Here is a 21,598-nt window from a genome sequence, read left to right on the forward strand (position 1 = left end):
TCAGCAAACATTTGCTGAGGGCCCCGTATGTGCCAGAAGAGATCAAGAAGCAAGCATGAATCAGGAGTTGGGCATACAAGTTTAAATCCCAGGCTCCCTGGGAGGGTTCTGGAAAGGGCTGCACTCTGGCTTCAAGGGCTTGTAAATTGTGCAGACACCGCTTAGGCAGAACGTACATGATACAAGTTGTCTTCTCTCACACCCTAGGCCCTGTCCTTATGCACAGGCAGAACTCCTAGACATTGAAACACGTCTGAAAAGGAAAGGATCAGAGGAACAACATGAAGAATCCAGGTCAGGAGGAGGAGAGTGAGGTTGGGGAAGGGATGTCCTTTACGGGATGTGCTAGTTTTAATATGTGCTACTATTTATTTGGTAGACAATCGATCTCTGAAACAATGCCCTAGGGGCACCTGGGTGGCTCAGTTAAGCCGTCAGACTTCAGCTCAGGTCATGATCTCACAGTTTGTGAGTTCGAGCCTCATGCCAGACTCTGTGCTGACAGCTCAGAGCCTGGAGCCTGCTTCTGATTCTGTGTCTCCCTTGCTCTCTGTCCCTCCCCAACTAATGCTCTGTCTCTCTCTCTCAAAAATAAACGTTAAAAAAATAAAAAATATATAAGTAAAAAGTAAAACTAATTTCCTAAATCAATGATCTTCCCCCACCAAACACTTCTAACTTTGCCAGTTATTAATATCAGCCCTCAACTGAAAAGGAAGGGTCTCTGGGCTGTGGCCTATGATCTTGTCCTTGGTTGGGTGTCAGACAGCCAAGAGATCTAGAACATGGTCACAACCCCGCAAGCAACTTCTAAGACCCCTGGCCTACTTCTGTCTGCCTCAGGTTTCTAACCTGGGGGGGGGGGCAGTGCTATTTTCTCATCCCTGTCCCACAGGGAACAGCAATGCTGTAACAAGTTCACACATGTTGACAGAGGTAGAAGCATTTGTAAATTGAGACACATCTGAAAAGGAAAGTATCAGAGGCGCAACATGAAGAAATGCAAGTAATGCCATACATCAGGAGTTAACTGTTTGAAACTGTGGTTTGGAAAGATGTGTCAAGTTCTTTTCTAGAACTGAAGACTTAGTGGACACCACAGGCTGCGAGACTAACCCAAGCAGAGAGCATGGGTGCATCAGGAACAGTCTCTTCTGTATCTGTGCGACAGGAACGAGGATGTCTCCACAGGCAATTATGTTTTGTAACTGTTGAGACTAGAGTCCAAATAGGGGATAATAGATTTATTCACATTCCCAGCAGGTCATATGCATCAGCCCTGAGGCCAGGCCCCGAACCTCAGCGCTCTTTGGCCCTGGTCCAGGCTGCATATGTTTTAAAAGCCTCCACTAAGTGTGATTTCCAGTCTCTGCTTTCAGGCTTCCAATAAATGAGAGGGAAATGCCTTTGAATGGAGGAGGATTGGACCAAAAGGTAGACTCTCTGAGATAATTTTATTTGCAAAACGATGATATAATAAACCAGCTCTATGCAAATTTCCCCTGCGATCACCCAGGCAAACCACAATCCTCATTAGATTGATATATGTCCAGTGGCACATAAAAATGCACAGCAGTTTGTATAAGGATATTGAATTTGTCCTGTGTGGGAAACCCAAACCCATAACTCAGGGGGGAAAGAATAAAGTCGTACATGGCTGGCATCCAACTAACTCCACAGCTCTACAAGCCAATGTTTTCCATTATCACGGCATTTCATTACCAGGGCTCAGGTGAGAGGCTGGCACTGGGCATTCAGGTTGCACGGCCATGGCCAGTCAGCTCTGTGATGCCTGGACACGGGGTCAGAGGCATTGGGCAGGTTCCCAGTCCAGGCCGTAAAGGGGAGAGAGAAAGAGAATGTGGTATTGGTCTGGTATCTCTCACAAGACCTTCGGTGAACCTGTGTTTATGCTCCATATGCGGGGGGCCGGGGGTGGAGGGGAACAGGAACCAGCTCTGCAAGACTGGTGAGCTCAGGAGCTAGAGTCTTTCCCTGCTGCCTTCATTCCGGCTTAGCTCCAAATCATTTATGTGCTAATTCGGAACACGGAGGACTTCACAGAGTCTACAGACACAAGGATGTCCAGGCAGGCCATCTTTACAAAGGACCTATTGTTAGAGCCAAGTCAGGAGGTTTGATAAGGCTGACCGCAGTGCGCGGAATGGGGCAGGGGGCGTGGGCATCTCTGAGCAGGTGAATATGCGTTTTCTGTCCATCACACAAATGGAAGCTGAGTCAAAAGAGAACCCGGAGGCCTCCCATGACCCAGGCCATGCTTTCTATCAGAGGAGGGCAAGAGACCTCCTGAAACGTTCATCCGAAGCCAAAACTTTCTTAACCATCTGCATTTCCTTCCCCAGAGTCATCCTCTGGGCTTCCATAGCCTTCCCTACTCTCTCGTCCATTACAATGTGGCCTAGACTGTGTCATCACTGTCCCCCTGGCTGTCTCCTCCACCACAGCAGTGTCCTGGGAGCCAGAGCTTTTTCACCTCCAGCACCTGATGGAGTGGCCAGCACCTTGTTGGGGCTTTCAGATGTTCTTTGGAAAGAAGCAATGAATGGCTGGCTGGCTACATGGATAGATGGGTAGATGGTTGAGTGGGCGGACAGACAGACAGACGAATGGGTGATTACCTCATTCTAGTTGCAGGAGTCCCCACTCCAAAAGCAGAAATACTAACAGAAGTATGGTTTTCTGAATACTTTCACACCCTGAAGAAGCAGGACTCTATAAGCCAGGATGTTCTTGTGAGAGTCCCAGATTTGCACCTCCAGTGAGGTTTGGGATAACTCAGAAAAGGCCCCCCACTTTGGATGCCAACGTAAAGGAAGAGAGCCTCGGCTACAGCTTGTTGGCATAGACCCAAAGCCAGCATCGAGTCTCCCCAAATTCCTGCCTATTTGGCTGCCGTGGACAGTAGTTTAGGAGATGCTACCCTAAAGACAATGGCACTCCTTCCCCCCTCCTTTCTTTCTAATCACACTAGGAGATGCCGATTTACTCCTGTGGAGACACGGCAACACTGATTTCTTCCACTCCTGCGGATCTCTGGGGCGCAGATGGCAAAACAGGAGTGAAGAGGAGAAGAAAAATGGAAAAGGGGGAATGGCAGCAGCAACAACAAAAATAATGTTAAACAGGAGGTTTCCCTTCTGTCCCTCTGGCTGAGCAATCGCTCGAGGGCTGTGTCCACTTTTGTGGAGTTATTTCAAAGGGGAGGCTGTGTTCACAATCCTAGGCAAGGACTTCAAAAACTGCTGTGGAGCAAATGCAGGGTTTCGGCTCCCGGTGTGATGAATGTGCATGCTAAAATTACCTTGATCTCCATTACCCAGCTGAGAGATGTCAAAAGAGTAAGGCATCAGGAATGAGCCCGCCCCCGTGGCTTAAAAGCCTGCCTGTCAATCTACACTAAAGCAAACCCTGCTTTGCTGCATGGAGACAAGGTAAAGCTTTTACCTCTGGAGGTGCAGCCATTGGCTGGGTCAATTTCCTTCCCGTCAACTTTGAATGCCCAGCGGCCTGGAACATTGACGTTTGTGGTCTCCTGGATATTCACAATATCGGGCGTTCTTGACCCCGGGAGGCTGAAGAAATTGGTTAGGTTTCCACCATTAAATCCTGCCTGGAGCACAAAAGGAAGGCGAGACTTGAACACAAGCACCACCCTTGTGTGTTAACTGGCCTCAGTACCTTATTTTCAGAATCCAGCACATTGAGATCAGGAGACCCCTGGAGTTCCCAGGGCCACCATTTCAGGTGAGAAAGGCCTGCCTAGTTCATGCCACACCCACATCAAGGTATCACAGATGGGCAAGATTAGCCTCTCAGTCCACCTGCAAAATCAGACACATTTCTCTAGTTCAAAGTGACTGGCAGGGTTCTCTCCAGGATTCTGAGTAACCTAAGCAATGAGAGCAGTACCTAGGAAGCATGGAGGGTATGAAATGGACAGCCACCTACCTGGGCCATCACTCCCCCCAGGCCAGTCAGGGGGTCACCGCCACTCGCCGTCCCAGTGGTCCAGTTGATTTCATAATAATTGAAGAGCGTAAACGTGTAGGATCCATCAGATACCAGAACAGCCTGGAAGGTGTTCACCTACGGGATGGCAGTGGATGGTCTCATGACTTCCCTTCCCAGAAGCTCCTCTCCCCAGCCCCCTCTCCCTCCCCCCTCCCCCAGCAGCTCAGAGCTGCTCCAATGCCAGCCCTCACACTCTGCCTCCTCCCTGAATTTGTTCTCACCCCGAGTGGGAAAAGCAAGACATGTGGGAGCATGCACCTGAAAGAGAAATTGCCTGAGGAGAACCTAGGGACTGACTCAGCACCCCTTTTACAGCTCTGATTCAAACCAGAGAAGGCAGAGGCCCTGCTCGGACTGTGATAATGCATGAGCACCTATAGATGGCAGCATGAGAATAAACTATAGGAAGTGGTCCAGGCAGGGGAAGGGCCACAAGCACCTGTTCCCTGAGCAGGTTGGATGAGGCCTGGGGAGGTGGGGAGCAAGAGCCACCCATTGCCCATCAGTGTTGACTAAGGGCCAAGGTCTGCACTGTGCTCTCTTGCTGGAAAACACCTGCTGATCTTGGTGAGATGCCTCCCCTTTTTATGATGGAAATTGAAAACTGATTTAAAAAATTTTTTTTTTGGAAAGCGCTTTTTAAAAAGCACTTTGTGGGGGAGAAATTGCTCTTCTAATTGAGCATCTATGTATCACTTTATATCTGCAGAAATCTCAACACCCATCTGTACCTCAGACCAATGCTAAGATGAGCAGTTTTTTGGCCCTTTCCCGTCTGATAGCTTAAAAACCGAGGGCAAAGGGAAATGAATTGCTGGACGTTTTGCAAGGATCCAGCAACAGAAAATGGGCTATGAACTGCAGTCCCCAGTTTCTGTCTTAGTGCACTGCCATTATACACAGTCTTAATTTTAACCTTTTTTAGGATAGAGACGTTATATAAATTTAAACAAGCCTCGCAAACAGTTTCCGGAAACAAGCCATGGCAAACTCTGTCCTTTACTATTTCCCTTTGTTAGTCCCTACTCCTTGACTTGAGTTTTCAGGAAATGCAAACAAAAGTAGGACTAAAGGAGAGGTTGCTTTGACCTTTTCCATTCAAGCCTCGCACTTTCCCCAGCTGCCTAACACCAGCCTGGCTAACATTCCGACAGACACAGAGGAAGACCCACATTCTTATCTGTGTAATCAGACTGGGGTAGAGGATCTTGGAAGCTCCAAATCTCCCATCCTAGACAGTCCCAGGGATGGAGACAAGGTGCAAGTAAAGAAAAGTCCTTTTTGTAAATGCCAATTCTCTCCTCAAGCTCTGGGCTTGCCACGCCGATGGCGTTTATGATAGAGTCGTGCAGGTATATGCCTCTATTCTTTGGCCCAGCTCAACAAAAGAGTTAAGTGGGGCACTGAGATGCCTGAGAAGTCAGCTCAAGATTTTGCTGTAAGATCACTGCAGGGTTAGGCTCTGGAGACAGGCATAAAGTCAAAGTCACAGGAGGTCTAAAGAGCGACCCTCCTCCAGATCGGAACTCTCCTTCAGGGAGTAAATCCCTTCTCCTGAAATAAAGTTGGAAATACCTCAGGTGCAAGCAGGCCTTGAGAACAACCCAGACGTCACCCCAAAGCCAACCAAGCAGCCTAACCACCCTACAGGGGTGGCTCACGCTCACGCACGTTCTGCCTTGCTCTCACACCCCCTACACATACGTATCTCCTCAACATTTGCTCTTAGGCTCCTCCAGATCTGTTTCTGGAAAAACTGTGTTTTTTCAATTCTCAAAAAGCCCTCTTCTGTTGCAGAGGACTTTCAGTGATGCCTGGAGGAGGCAGCTGGGGGGGGAGAGTCCAGGAATTGGAGTTAGAGGATGATAACTTCAATCTTGCTCAGCCTCCTCTGAGGTTCAGGTTTCCTCACTTGCCACTTGGGTGGATCACTTAACTTCCTGGGTGTATTCCCTCACCTTTCAGGGGGACTGAGTTCCGCTTACCACACAACATCCTGGGGAGTGGGGGGCGTGCTAAATGAAATGCACAAATAGCCTATCACAACACTGAGCTCACAGTAAGCTCTCAGTAAACATTAGCCTTCCTTCCTTAAAGTCAACAAGTCCCCTTCTCTCTTCCTGGCTATTGGGCAATGGCGCCTTCCACCTCTAAGAGACTTCTCACACCATGTGCTTATTTGGTGCAGTGATGTGTGTCTCTACAGAGGAAGGGAAACCTGGGGTGATGACAGATGGAAGAGGAGTCAGTTTCAAAGATTGGGATGGATGGACACATTGGAAGGCTGGTACCATCTTTTCTCCAAGGAGCCCAAAGCACTTAGGTGTTATCTCATTCATCCTCATTGAACGAGTTCTTACCTAGTCCCAAAATCTACTCCAAAGTACAAACCAGAAAGTCTCTAAATTATCTTGCCATTTTTATGGCCAATGGAAGTTTTCCTGGGAAAAAATGGTGGTCAGCATTTGATGGGCATTTCTTCTCTTTTTTCCCCCCACTGACACTAAAATGTATCGATCCCTGGCATCCTGCATTTTAACGTTGTAAGGCATGAGGCTTGCAGGACATAAAATATCACTCCAGGAGTTGTTAGCAATCCATAACATGACAGAGGGAAATGTAGGCTTCTTGAGAGGTTGTTTCTAGCCAATGCATCCACTGTTTAAACTTGTGTCTTTTGGTCCTCCAGAACCTCTTAGCGGTAAAGTGCATCTTCATGCCCCGGGGTCGGAAGGTTCTACACCACCATGTGCTCACTGCAAGGCAGCCATGAACGGCTGGCCCAGCACTTTTCCACCTCTGCCTCTAACTCGGTAGTTTCTATTCCATCCCTAAACAACTGACTCATTGCCAAGGAAATTGGAAAACAGATGGAATTGGAAATAATGCTAAGAAAGCAGAGGGCAGAGTTTTGAATGTCTTTGCTTACTGGAAATTATACAATTGGAGACGTGTCTGCTACTTCAAAAATCTCCACTGCCAAAGTCACCCAAACGAGCTGCAGACTTTTGTGAAAACTGTGTTCTGTCCCTTTATGTAGAAAGTTGATTATCTCTATGATAATGCCAGTGATAATCTTTCTTATTTGACTTTTATTTGACTGCTCATTTGGGATTTCAGAGCAGATGTTGAAACTTTATTCATGAAACGCTTTAACTGCCCACTTCAATTAGCATCAAATATGAATAATTCCAGACCTGGTCACAATAAAAAAAAGGTTATAACATAATAAAATGAACCAGGTCATTTGTACCCAAATCCAGCCCCCTACATTCCACTTCCTACAAGGCTTTGTGAAAAAAGAAAAAAAAAGGTGGGGGAAGGAAATCAGCTGATGGAGATAGGCATTTGTGTTCTTGGCAAGAAAAAAGGACCTTTGGGTTTCTGATGGGTCCCTAATTATGTGGTCTGGATAAGGTCACAGGGCCTCCATCGGTCTCCTGTAAAACAGGAATGCTACTTTCTGCAAGAAATTATGGAGAGGCTCTTTTTAGATATTATATAATGATAAGTGATAGGGATGCCACATGGGAGATGTCATTACGGCTGGCTGGACTGCTCAGGTGTGATATCTCCCTCTGTTTCCTGGAAAGTAGGTGGCAAGACTCATTAGTTTAACCCGAGAAACTGACACTCCTCAGCTCTAACAATTAGACTCCGTCGCAGCAGTGAAGATGGACAAGAAGGAGATGTCAGGATATGAAGTAGAAAACAGAAAATTTGAATTATTACAGGCGTGGTACTGCTCCCTCCATAAAACGTGACTTCTTCCCATGTCACAATGAAAACCCAAGTGGCAGAGAAGGTTGCCATGTCTTTGAAGTACTTCCTGATGTCCTTGGTGGCTCTTTTCAAGATGACAGGGTCCATGGTCTCTCTGTAATAGATCTCTCCCCGGATTCCATTGTGCACATCTGCCCAAAAGGGGGCAATGAAGGCCCTCCCATCTGTCAGGGGGAAGGATTCTGGTGTGAACTGGCTCACTAGCACATTGAAGGAAACTACTCCATTGTTGTTGACCTGCAAAAATAAGACAGGTTGGCTACAGCGGATCTGCAAAAATGATGTCAGAGTCCCAAACCAGTATAGACACTGGCCTAATCATATGGATGAAAACAACTTTTAAACCACTGAACTGGAACCCCCAAACACCAGCTTCCAGCACTCAACCAGGAGGTTCATATACTCCCAGACAAGCTCATTGCTTTTCTTTCACTTCTAATTTGTGGTCAGCTTCATTTCTTATTAATAATCAGTCTCATTTTCATGTTCTTTATCCTATCTCTATTTACACTTACCAAACACTACTAGTGTGTGTGTGTGTGTGTGTGTGTGTGTGTGTGTGTGTGTGTGTGTTGGGCTAGGCAGGAGGTAATGTGGACCATAAAGAAGATTCATCATGACAGATGCAAAATAGAACAACAACAACAACAACAACAATACCACAGAAGCAATAAGTTAAATGAAAACATTGTTGAGCTGTATATTAGACCTTGATTCCTAGCAGAAGAGAGTCAGTGAAAGATAAATCAAATACTCTCTTATTGAACTCAGATCTCAGGATCAACCACATCCTGCTCCAGATGAGGCATTTAAAGGACTCCTATTGATTCAGTTGCCTTCACAACCACTCTGTACCCACAACAAGGATGAGGTGACAACCTACAGATGCCCAATTCCATGATAGCTCTTGCAGTCTGATGGCTTCTTTGTATAATCTCTGCATAAAAATGGAGATATGAAATCTTTACAGTGTATATGTAAATGACTATCTTATGGCAATTTCTTCATGACTTGCAAAAGGCTTAGTAAGCTTATTATATTACTAAGCCTACTATAAATCACAGCCAATATGCACACTCCATTACTGCAGGACCTGTACACAATTCAGCCTCTGCCTGTGTCTGCAGCTCCGTAAGACTGATTTAACCTGTGGCTTTTTCGATGGCTTCGATGGCAGAAATGTCTGGGATGGGAACACTTGCAATTCCTGGGTACAGAAAACCTGGAGATCACTTTCCTATACATTTCAGTTGTTGCCTGTGTTCCTCTTAATCATTAATATCATGAACATTAACAGGGACCCAGATCCTAGAGGTAAGTTATCCATGCCTGGGCCAAGGGTGCATCAACCTGTTTTGGGAGGAAGAGTGTGGGTTTAGAAAGGAAGCTGGAGACCCAGCTACAAGAACGTTAAGTCTCTTCTCTGCACGAGATAGCGAACAACCCAGACCAGAGGCTTGAGAAAGACCACACGATTGAAGGACTGGGAACCCAGGGGACATTTTGCCCCAAAATAAGTCTACCCCATATGAAGGACCCTCCTTTTGCGAGGGCAAGAACTGTTCAGACTCTATGGTACAATAGAGGAGAAAGAGGAGTTCGATGAAACATATTTTGTCTAGAGGTCTGGGAGACTAAGGCTTCTAGAATGGAAGTCCTGGACACCTCTCTCATCTCCAAAACCTCCAACACATTTTGAAACTTACAATTGGCCATTACAGATTCAGGGGGCTCCTCTGTAAGTGAAGCCCAAAAGGCATTTCAGGATGCCAGAGTAATGCATTGGCTAGGGTCTAACAGCTGTCATTAAAACACACAGACTAGTGGAGGGAGGCGGTATTGACTCACAGGAGTTTCGCTTATACTCTGTAGAGAAGAGCAGAGGTTCTCAAAACTTTTGTGGGCATCAGAATCCCCTGGAAGTCTCATTAAAACTCAGATCACCAGGCTCCCTTCCTAGCTTCCAATGCAGCAGGTTGGGGGAGGGCCCTGAGAAGTGGCATTTCTAACAAGTACCTGCTGCGGGTTCAAGGTTAGATAGTGGAGGAGGGAACCGCTTTCTGATATGTGGCAGTCCTGAGCAGTCCATCAAAGTGTGGGGAATACAGAGGTCCAGGATGCAGAGATGGCTAGAGACAGAGGCGTTGGAGTTTCAGTTCTTCCTTCGGGGCAAGACACAGAATAGAATAGGATGTGATGGAATCAACATATGCCTCACCCCACGCTTTAAGGCCAGAGATAAAGACAGGTTCCGTTTCTCTGAACCTTCTCAATGTGCAACCGTTCACTAGCAACAAACTCAAAGATCTCAAAAAACAACCTGAGAACACAGGTGCCCAGGAGAGCTCTGGCAGCAAATGGTACCACTTCTTCATGCGGGTTTTGAAAATGGGACCCCATGGCATCTCCCAGACCCAACAAGGACGGCCGGTTCTACAAACAACTTATATATAATAGTTGATTACCCCTTCACTATGCTCTGGCTCTGTTCCAAATTGGTAGGAGGCCGAAAAACAGCAGATGCCTAAACTTTTCACACCCCCAGAAGGGAAAGAAAAATGATATTGCTCCTATTGTGGTTCATTGTATCTTTTTATCTTATCGAGTAGCAGAAATAATGTTCATGGCATTGGGGCCTCTGCTTCACTTCTGTGTTTAATCACCCACAAAAGCAATTTATTGCCCTGTATACTCCTCTACTATGAACATTAGCCATTAAATATACCTTTGACTTTCTTAATCATAAAACCTATCAGCTCATGAAATCTCAGAACTTGTCGTTGCAGCTGGCAATAAATCTTCCATTCCTGGAGCCCTGGACGAAGGTATTTAAAATGGTTTCCTTAATGATAAACAAAGAGCAGAGCCACGGAGCAACAGCCGGGCTCTCCTCTACTTACGTAGACGGTGCGGTAAGGAACGCCAAAGAAGAAGATGGGGATGGCCAACTTAATCTCGGACGAGCTTCCATCGTCTACTTTCGGGGTCTTCGTGTCATTCTGCCAGAATGGATACATGAGCTCCCTGGGCTGAGCTGCCGAGAGAGACGGTGGTTAGATAGATGGCAGAGCCCTTTTTGCTTGGCAAGCTGCTTCCCACCCTCCCACTAAAGCCAGTTTCTTTCAGGATGCCTTACAAACTAAATGCAAGTCAGACTGCCTTTTCATTTATCCTAAACCTAAGCCGTACACAATGCATTATCCTCTACCTCTGGAAAGGGAAGGACGGGAGCAATGCCATTTCTCCTGAGGAGAAATCACTTCATGCTTCGTTTCTAAGCCTTCTACACATTCTGGAGAGAGCAATGGTTAAAACTGGTTGGAGGGCTGTGACATCACCCCTGCCTGGAGCTCTCAGAGCACTGAGACGGGGCCTCTCCATCTGGCATGGCATGGGACAGCTTCATCCTTGATCGGAGGGCAAGCTGAGAGAAGGTGGCCTATGGCTATGAGCCTCCGCCCTGGCCTAAGAATTCTACGATCATGTCTTTTCCTGAAAGGAGTCCCCTCCTCCTGTGGCACAGAAGGAGAAGGTACCAGATCCCAGAAGGAAATAAACAACAGTTGGAGCCAGGACAAAAGTGGGAGGAGAGGGTTTGTAGTAACTGGCCTGCAAATGACCTCCATTGAGCTCGGGCCCTGTGAGAGGGCTCTCTGCCCAGTTCCTGTTTACAAAAGACAGACATGGCAGCCTCCGGGACGAGGGAGGCTGGACCCCAAGAATTTTTTGGCCAGGTGAGAGTCATCACACGAACACACACAGCTCGGAGGGTTTACCGGAGGGAAAACCACATCACCACCCGTCCTGGCAACCTGGCTTATTTCTCACAAGTGTCTCTTCCAAACTCTTGCAAAGGTGGCCTGGTTCAGTGAGAGAAATTAGGCCATTTTCCCCAGGTCTGTGTTACTAATGGTTAGATCTAAGGGCATCTATGAAATAATCTACATTTGGGGGTGCATCTCTTCTCTGCCTCCGTCTTTCCTTCTCTTGAATGAAAAAAGAACAATAGAATATTGCCTTTTCTTCCTTTGTTTTTAATTGTTAGTTGTCACAGGCAGTGGCCAATCCATCTGGGGCTTCTGGCCATGGATCTTGGGCCACCTGCTTGCAACACCCCATTCTCAGGCGAGGCCCCTCCTTGGGAAAGTCTCTGCTCTGTGCCGATGGTGCTGATAGGCTGGCGAACACCTGGCCAAGGACCGTCCTGCTCCCGAGGTTACGGCAGCTCATGGAAGGGAGGATGCAGAGTGACCAGAACGACTACAGCAGGGCCTGGCCAAGTGCCAGCTTCTCTCCTCCTGGAGCAGGGAATGAGAGATCTGCCTGGTCAGAGGGCTAATCTGTTTCCAATGGCTAACATCAGAGGAGAACAGGGAAACTGGCCCAGTCATTAGCGCATGAGCATTGTTGCCGGAGCCCCTGAGGTCTCCAGGAAGCCAACCAAATCGGACCGTTAAGGGGCACCGGAGCTGGTGTGAAATCAGAGGAGCACTCAGCCGACATTCCTTATTTAATGCCACAGTCAGTAGGCAAAAAGCACTCTTTAAAATCGTATTTCACACACAAGTAACAAATTCCAAATTCCTAGAAGGTAGGACCTTTTTTTTTTTTAAATCTCTTTATAATCTCTATCAGAGCATTACACATAGACACTTATTAAATTTGAAGGGTGATGCACTTTCTTAAATTAATAATAACAAATCAAACCGCATCGTGGATTTCTCTTTCAAAGGGAACATTTTAGGAGTCGTGCACAACTGTGAGTAAGAGCTGAAATTCATGCTGAAGCGTAATCATTTTAATGAAAGGCTTAATTCAGATTCTGGGAAGCATTGGCTGGTCCGCCTAGGAAAACGAAAGTCCATACCTCTCATGGAGGGCACAGGAAAGTATGGTCATGGAAGCTGTCTCTAACTTCTTTCTTTGCTCTAAAGGTGAGGCACATTTGCAGGATTCTTCTCTTCATGAGTGATGCTAACTAGTTCACGATTTTCAACAGGAGAGAATGAACCGTTCACATCTTTCCATTTTAAGAATACAAATAATAAAAATACCCAATACGGTCAGTACTCAATAAATCCTTGTTGAATGAGAAAGGTGCTTAATAAAGGGAAGTAGATTGAAACCACAGTAGTTTCCACCTTCCAAGCCATCACTATTCTAAAAATATAACTTGTAAACAGCATGGCCTATCATTTGCATAAGAATTAACAAAAGAAAAAATGATCCCTACCTATGCTGGCTTGGGGCCGAGAATTTCACAGTAGGTATATAACTATGTTCCCAGAACATTTTTTTCCTCCTCAAATAAAACACAACTTTCTTAGAGCAGGTGTAGGAGGCTAGGGTTCACGGGACTCGTATTATTGTGGGGTTTCACCCTACAGTTTGCATATTATCACTGTTTAACATTACCCAATGGTAGCAAAAAAATGTTAGGCTACACATGCAGTATAGATCTGTTCTCTCAGACTTGTAATCATGTATCAGCTGAACCCAACAAACAAAATCAAGAAAGATGCTTTAGAATTTTAGTCATAAAAATTTCAAATCTATATAGATTTCCCCATCTTTCTTCTCTAAAACACAAAAACAGTAGAAAGAAATGTATGTAGCCTCTCACCTACCCGGGGCAATGCTCCTGGTATATGGAATCACTGAGGGGAATGATTTTCTAATTTCACTGCAAGTTTTAGGTTTTCTTGCCATTGTAAAAGGCCACGCAATATATAAGTCAAAGGCATTAATGCCATTTGGGAATTCCTGATTTGGGCTAAAAACAAGTGTATTTTTTAAATACACTTTGAACTTGAGCCACTGGTTAAATGGCCTCATTGGAATCAATCATCAGGCCTGGGCTACACATGAACCTATACCATACACTTTTAATGAAAATTATTCGCATTATTTTAAAGATTTACTCCACTAACATGGGGCAACCTGGCATATATAAATTGTGTTTAGAGTTAAATAAGAAAAAAAGTACACATATAAGTGAACGTCATTCAAAGTTAATGAATTTTGCCCTTGACCATGGAATGTGATTTACGTTTTTCTTGCTACATCTGTAGACACATGTACACCTGCCCCGACGATTATGGTTCCAACAAAAGTATCTCTTTATAAATTCAAGCACATGTTAATCAAGAGCTTTATGGAATTCTGGAGTACTCACCCTGCTGCCGTACAAGTGCGAAGATGAAAGAGACCCAAATTCTAAGTAATGATGAATAATTCATCCTGGAATTTTAAAAAGAAAAAGAAAAAAAATCCCTAGCTTGCCAGAGTAAATAGAATACCAGGTGTGTTTGGTGGCAAATCCCAAGCCACATCACAACCATCATAGAACAAATTCACATAACAACATCAACAGTTCTGCATCAGCATGAAATTCCCTGAAGGCTGGACGGTCCTCCCAAGTTCAACGCTTCATGAACAAATTAGACTCCCCCATGAGATGCCAGTTTGGAAGTATAATAAGATCATTCAAGTTGCGGGAAATTATATGGAATCGATGAAGGTAGCAATGAGTAAAGGAAAGGCATCTATAAGCATGAGAAATAGGACCAGAAATGGGACCAGACTCTAAAGAGGCAGGTCCCGTGCTGTGTCTCTAGAACAAGCAATCATCCTCTGTGAGACCTGGCTCTCTTCATTTTTAAAACAGCTTTCAATCGGGATAAAATAAAAGTTGATTAAAGCACAGTGTGTTTCTGCAGGTAAGAGAGGAAGATTTAGAGTTTTGCTGTCACCTTCTCTATAGTATGGAGCCAACCCATCATTTTGAAGTACGACCCAGATTCACAGGCAACAGAAGATTCTGTCCACTGACTTTCCACAGTGAAAGGAATGATAGACACATTGGTAATAAAAGGGAACCACGCCAGGATTGCTCCTTGGAATGACAATAAAAATAGAATCCCGTACACAGCAAGTAATTAGTTCCAGCAAATTAATTAAAGAAGGAACATCACGAAAGTGAACTTTTTTCATCTGAGTTACGATCATTGAACTGGCGGCCTTGCCCTCTGTTAGGAGCACGGATCGTCTGTGCAGCTCCAGAGCTGAGCTGCAGAGACATAGCAGAGCTCCAGATTAGGCGTATACCTGCTTGAGAGCCAAACACATAGGTAGACCCTGGAGTTTGCTCCCGATAGAGATTCTCAAAAAATAAAAAAACCCTCCTCTCATTATTGGAAACTAGTGCAACTTTTCAGCCACATTTTCATGGAAAATCAGTGAACTTACCCTGGGAGAGCGTTACTGTAAATCTTCAATGTCAGGCACACACATTGAAAGCTCAAGCACACAATAAATATTAGTCCAATTGCTGAAAATGGTAGTTAAGGCTAACAGAGATCACACACAGCTTTAAGCAGAGAGAGCTGCCGTGCAAGTTTTAAGACGTGAGCCTTTAGGGAAACAGTTCAGAGAGCAGTAAGGAGGATTCATTTAAGTATTTGTATTTACGAAAAATGTCACTAACCTGTTCTGTAGAGACTGAAGGAACTGTCAGAAATATTAAGCCAGATCTTGGGAAACAGGCAAAAATTAGGTAAGACAAGAATTCATGTCAGTTCTCCCCTACTTGCTGCCAATTATTTCTGATTCCTGAAATGATGTCTGAATCCCCTCCTCGGAAAACCAAAAATTCAGTTAGTCCCTGCGCTAGAGTCAGATAAGTGTTGAGTTGCAATCAAAGGTTTTTTCTATTGATTAAGGAAAAGTAAATCTAAAGATCAGTTTCAGGATTGCGTAGAGAGGTTCTTTTCCTGAAAAACTAGACCTTTCTTTCCCCCTCTTAAAAAAAAAGTAGATTCAGATGGAAATGTCAGGTACTCGGAGCTGAAACCTTGGTCCTTTCTGATCAGAATCACTTTTGCACTGAAATACACAAAAGAAACCCCCCTTCTACCTTTGTACCTTAAAAAAAAAGGCGACTGTATAATGTTACAGAATTAGCATCCACCAGCATGGGATTAAGACTCCAAACAAAGCTGCAGCCTCTAACATTTAAATGAAGTTGGTTTTCTACTAAAGTCTCCCCCCACCCTCTCTGGTTTTGAACAGTTACCACAGATAGGCTCCACTCTGTTCCTTTTTTTGCAGGTATGCATGACGTATTTAAAGGAACTTTCTCAAACTTTTGTAGGTTTTTATTCCTTCCCTTTTCTCTCTGATACAGCACGGTGCATGCAGTTTGGTGGGAGAGAAGCAGTGCAAACCAGGCCCTTTCACTAGGACAAAACCATACCATGCCCGGGAAACCTCCACGGAGGCGCGCTGAGGGTCCTCGGAGGGAGCAGGGGAGACAGACCCCTCCTGACACAAACGCGCAGTAAGCAAAGAATTTAAAAGGCATTGAGAGTGAAGGAAAATCGCGCTGCGTTTGATACAGCATGAGAAAAGTTGCCTAAGACATAAAGTCAGTCAAAATATTTCCAAATTACTCCCAATTTTTCTCTGACCAGACATTTAAATGTCCCACTGTACCAAAACGCATAACTCCAGGGTTGAGCACGTTGTCCTAAAATGTACAGGAGTGCTCAGGGGAATTTTTGTAGCCTACTTTATTCAATATTTTCCCCCCAAAGTAGTGATAATTTAGAAGGTTTTGCACATTAAGCCTATTCTCTCACTACAATTATGAGTCCTTCACATCGATTTACTTACAGGTGTCAAAGGACTATTTGCATCTGAAAGGCACACATCTATAGAACAGAAAATCTAACTCTTGGGGGTGCCCATTTACAGTGAGATTAAACGCAAACCCAAGACCTCCTAGAAAAGCTTTCTCCTTGCCCAGACTCTATTAAGTCTTTACGCTCAACCTAAATGTCTTAAAGCAAAATGGTTGGCTCTATTTGAAAAACCGCCAGTGGCAAAACAATTGCTCTCGTTTTCTTTCTTCGTGTGCTGGGGGATATTTATATCTCAGCCCTTTTGACCCCTATTAAATGCATCCTTCTTGAGGCAGGACTGGGACAGATGCCATCTGAGCATAACCAAATACGCAAGATGGTGGCGTAAATGAGTCAGAATGACTTTGAGAACCCGGGTGGGAGCTAGTGCCAGGTGCTTGAGGAGAGGCTGGCCTGGCTTTTCACCAGTGGGGCTGGGAAGCCAGTCGGGGCGTGTCTATTCTGGGCACACGCTCACTGGTCCCAGATGGGGCAATAACAAAAAATCTCCTTTCGTGCCACTGTCGGCAGGAGGGCTTATTTTGTTGAAGGTGTGAAGTGAGCAAAGATTTTTGACAAGATTTAGATCGAAGGTGGTGTGGGGGTGGCTTGGAACTAGGAAATCAAGACGTGTGCTTGGTGAAGGTGGCGTGGATGGATGCTGCTTGTGAGACCGGAGTCAGGACGCCTCCAACAAAACCAGCAAATGGAATTCCCTAAAAGCAAGCGGAGGGGGCTTTATGTGCTGTTTTTGGTCTGCTTTATTTTCTCAGGTTTCCCGTACCTTTTCTGTGACAGAGATGGTCAGATTTGAACCAGTGGGAATTGATGCAGTGAGAAGTAAGTATGCTTGCCCATCAGCCTCCAGCTGGTACCTCCTTCAGGCTCAGTCTTAGCATAGGAGCCAAGGGCACGCTCTTCCTGGGGCAGCCCCTAGCCCACGACTGGACAGGTGGTGGGACCAGAGTCCAGCACTTTCCACCGAAATCAAGCCTTCTGTAATGGGCAGTTTTGCTCTGGAGAGCCTAGTGGAGCTGACAAAGACTATGTCACATGCTCAACTGAGACAGCGCTATCATGCTGAAATCAGGGCCTAACTGGAAGAAGCTTGTATATTTACTGTTATACACACACACACACACACATATACATACATACATACATATAGGTACATACGTGTGTGTGTGTGTGTGTGTGTGTGTGTGATGGCATTATCTGGGTAGATCCTCCCAAAGACTTTGACTCTCTGGATTTCTCAAAATTTCTGAGTCCTCAGACACATCCCACTCTACCTCATTAAGAGCTGATATTTCTCCCAGCCCAGAAAAACAGTAGAGAGGATCCCCTCCCCTTCAGAAGCTGCTCGAATATCCTCTCCTGACTGCTAGGCCTATAATCATGGTCAAGTGGCAGTGCAACCCAGCCAAGGACATGGTGGGCCTCATGAGGGAGGAAAGAGACCACACCCCAAAGGAGCTGCAGGACCTACCGGCACATCCTGGCACAGGATTGGATTGTGAGGGTGCTCTCAGCCAAGGAGACTGGGCCATAGCACAGAATAAGGGAAGGTTTTAGGACTTGGGGGCACTCTCTAAGGATATAGGCCTTAACCTGCAAGGACCCCAAGGAATGAAGCAAACCCATTGCTAAGGCAGCTCCTGGAAGCTTGGAAAAGAGGGATGGCCCACACAGAGTGATGCTGAAATGCCTATATTACTGTGGCAGCTGGGAGAAGGGATTAAAGGCTCAGGGAAGTGAACATGCTGGATCAGATACATTATGTGAGTCTGGAAGATCCACTAAATGGTCATGTTCCATGGGAAGTCCCAGAGGACGGACACAGCCTCCACCAAAGCCAGCAGGAGTCTGCTGGTGAGGGAAGCACCGGCATCACTAAGAGACTTGGTGGTGGCTTCCCTCTGCAGGCCAGCTAGTAGGAGAGGGGACCATAGAACTTGGCTAGCTGATACCAGAGGAGAAGATGAGCCCCTGAAACGATAGAGACCAAGTGGCAGCACTCTACTGCCTGAAGCCAAGAGGGCCATAATCTTCATAATGACCAGCAGATCAGAGTGTCAGCCAAAGGGGCCTGATCCATAGAGAGTTAAGGAAATGATTCATAGAGCATGACATTACAGGGCAAAGTAGATGAGCAGCTGACAGGGGAAACTGCTTACTATGTATAATTTAAAAAGAGCAAACATTGGTTGATGAAGAGCCTGAAGGCAGTTGCCCCCTGCCCCAGCCAAATTCTTGATCACTTGGCTCAGTTTGTGGCTCAGAGTCAGTGTCCTAATTTGGATCCTGTAGACTAAAAAGGTAACCAGGTCCCCAAAGCGAAGGACCCTGCGACACCATGACAAGTATGTATGGTAATGATTCTCCCACTCTTTTCCCCAAAGACCTGTGGCCATTTACTCCAGGGGAAAAAGAGAGAAGGAGAATGCCTACACACTTTGAGGACTGTTGGACAGGGTTTTGAGTTAACACTGATACCCAAAGACCTTGATAGAGTGGGAACACATAGGGCCCAGGTAATGAAAGGGGTTCTGGCCAATTCATGTTGATAGTGGATCCACAGGGGCTACAGACCCACCTAGAAGTCATTTTCCAAATCCCAATATATAATTGGGATTGATATACTTGGTCCATTGGGTCATTTGTCTTCTCTGTAAGAGCTATCACAGCAAGGAAAGAAATGGATTTTCCTCACTCCATCTAAGGTAGGAAATATAAGAGTACTACGTCTGGGGTCAGATGAGGATGGGAAAGAGCAAGGGCAGTGAACCCTATCATACCTCCATTTAGCTGGCCAGATGGATCCTGAAGAATGTTGAGTATCACAAGCTCTACCAAGAAACAGCCTCAATTTACGGCTGGTAACATAGTATTTTTCTGGAGCGGATTAACATGGCTTCAGGTACATGGTATATGGCCATTCATTTGGCAAATACATTTTTCCCCCTGTCTGGATGAGGAACAAGGATCAGAAATAGTTCACATTCAAATGGAACAGATAGCAACATACATTTATGGTATTGCCCCAGGGCTGAGATATGGACCATTTGGATCCTACAGAACATCACCTTCATTTGTTACCTGGATAACGTCAAGCTGACTGGGCATGATAAGCAAAAGGTGGCTAGCAGCTTCCAGGCCTTAGGAAGACACATGTACTCCAAAAGATGGTAAACAAATCCTTCAAAGATTCAGGGCTAATACCTCAGTAAAATTTTTAGAAGCCAGGTAGTCAGGGGCAGGCTGGGACTTCCCCTCCAATGTAAAAGACCAATTACTGCATTTTGCAACCTCTCTACAAATAAATTCTTCCTTCTTTGTTGTTTTCTTTGGGTTCTGGAGGCCACACCTTCTATACCTAGGAAAACAGCTCCCCTATTCTTAGTGTTATGGAATTCAGCCACCTTTGACTTGGGCTGAGAACAAAAGAACTTTATCATAGCTTTAGGATGAAAGGGAGGGACCAGTGGTTCCTTCTCACAGGAGTAGACCTCTACTGTGGGTATCAGTAGCCTTTCCTGCCCACAGGGCCTCAGCCAGTACTATTAATAAGAGGCTTACAGACACGTACATTGACATGTGGGTCATAATTCAGTTGACCCTTTGTTGGAAGTGTCAGTGGTCTAAAATGTGGGGTTTACTACAAACCCTAGTGGGAGAATCACAACACAGGTACCAGGAGTTTTAGGTCAAGGTCATGCCATCTGCAGCAGAGAATAACCACACCTCCAGAAAACCAGCTCCTGGTGGCCCTATGATGGAACAGTTGGCCAAGATACAAGTGACCATGTGTCCAGAGCTCCAGAGCTCCCATCATGACCTGGGTCCTATTGGACCCATCAAGTTATGGACCCAGAAGCAACCTATCATAAGTTGGAAATGGCATATCTGGGACTGGCAATGGCAAGCTGCCTGCCCAGGTAGTTCAGACTCCATGTCACATTGCCATGGTTTCACCAGCACCCCCTGAACCCAAATTGCACATATGGCTACATGTGGGGTGGGGGGTGCGTACAATAAGCTGGAAGAAGAGGAAAAAGCTAAGCTTGACGTGTGAATGACTCAGCTTGGTGTGTGTATATAAGCCTAAAGCAGATATTGGCTAATACAGCCTCACTCAGGGGTAGCTTCGAAATACAATGATAAGGGGACATCTTTCCAACATGTGAAACTTTAGGCAATATATTTTGTCATGTACCTCGTGTCAAAGGAGAAGTGTCCTGAGGTTAGAACATGTACAAACTTGCAGGCAGTAATGAATCACATAGCCAGCTGGACAATGACCTGGAAGAAAAAAAAGCTTGGAAAATCAGCAACAAGGAGGCCTGGAGTAGAGACGCATGGAGAGACAGATGGGAATGTACACCACATTTGAAGATCTTCGTATCATATGTTAACATCCACACAAAAAAGGATCCACTATGGAAGAGGGACTAAACAACCAAGTAGACAAAAAGACTTTGCCAATTGTTGCCAGTGTTGGGACAATGAGTACATCTATGAAGGGGCCACAATAGCAGGGATGGAAGTTATGAATAGGCCCAGTAGCATGAACTCCCATTTAGCAAGCCTGACCTAGCTTCCATTGCCTGTGTACATTCAATCTGCTACCAACAAGAGACTAAATCTAAGCCCCCAGTGTGTCACTGCTCCTTGGAGAGACCAACCAGCTGCTTGGAGGCAAAATGGCTACATTGGAGGGACCAGTGGTTCCTTCTCACAGGAGTAGACCTATACTGTGGGTATTGGTAGCCTTTCCTGCCCACAGGGCCTCAGCAAGTACCATTAATAAGAGGCATACAAAATGCCTGACCCATAGGCCTGGAATCTCATGCAAAATAACATCTGACTAGGGAAGCTACCTTACAAAAAGGAGATGTGGGAGTGGGCCATGACTATAGGATCCACTGGCCGGAGCACAAATACCATGACACCAAAGATGCCAGCCTGACCAAGCACTGAAATGAATGGCTGAAGGATCCAGGTAAGCACCACCTTGGAGATAACCTGAGAGGATGGGATAAGGGTGCTACCCTCCAGGATACTGCATATGCATTGGGTCAAGACCTGTGTAAGATGCAATG

General features: G+C 45.6%; 1 protein-coding gene across 1 annotated transcript in view; it reads right to left on the reverse strand.

Moving 5' to 3' along the window:
* Nucleotides 1-14,054, reverse strand: part of TECTA (tectorin alpha) — a 72,949-nt gene extending 58,895 nt beyond the window's left edge. Inside the window, exons 1-5 of the mRNA XM_029957700.1 lie at nt 13,991-14,054; nt 10,716-10,849; nt 7,765-8,052; nt 3,970-4,107; nt 3,466-3,631 (exon numbers count right to left, since the gene is read on the reverse strand). Coding sequence (XP_029813560.1) covers nt 3,466-3,631; nt 3,970-4,107; nt 7,765-8,052; nt 10,716-10,849; nt 13,991-14,054 — 790 coding nt within the window. The remainder of the gene's footprint in view (nt 1-3,465; nt 3,632-3,969; nt 4,108-7,764; nt 8,053-10,715; nt 10,850-13,990) is intronic.
* Nucleotides 14,055-21,598: the final 7,544 nt, after the last annotated feature.

This window comes from Suricata suricatta, chromosome 11 (genome assembly GCF_006229205.1).
Source record: "Suricata suricatta isolate VVHF042 chromosome 11, meerkat_22Aug2017_6uvM2_HiC, whole genome shotgun sequence".
NCBI lineage: Eukaryota > Metazoa > Chordata > Mammalia > Carnivora > Herpestidae > Suricata > Suricata suricatta.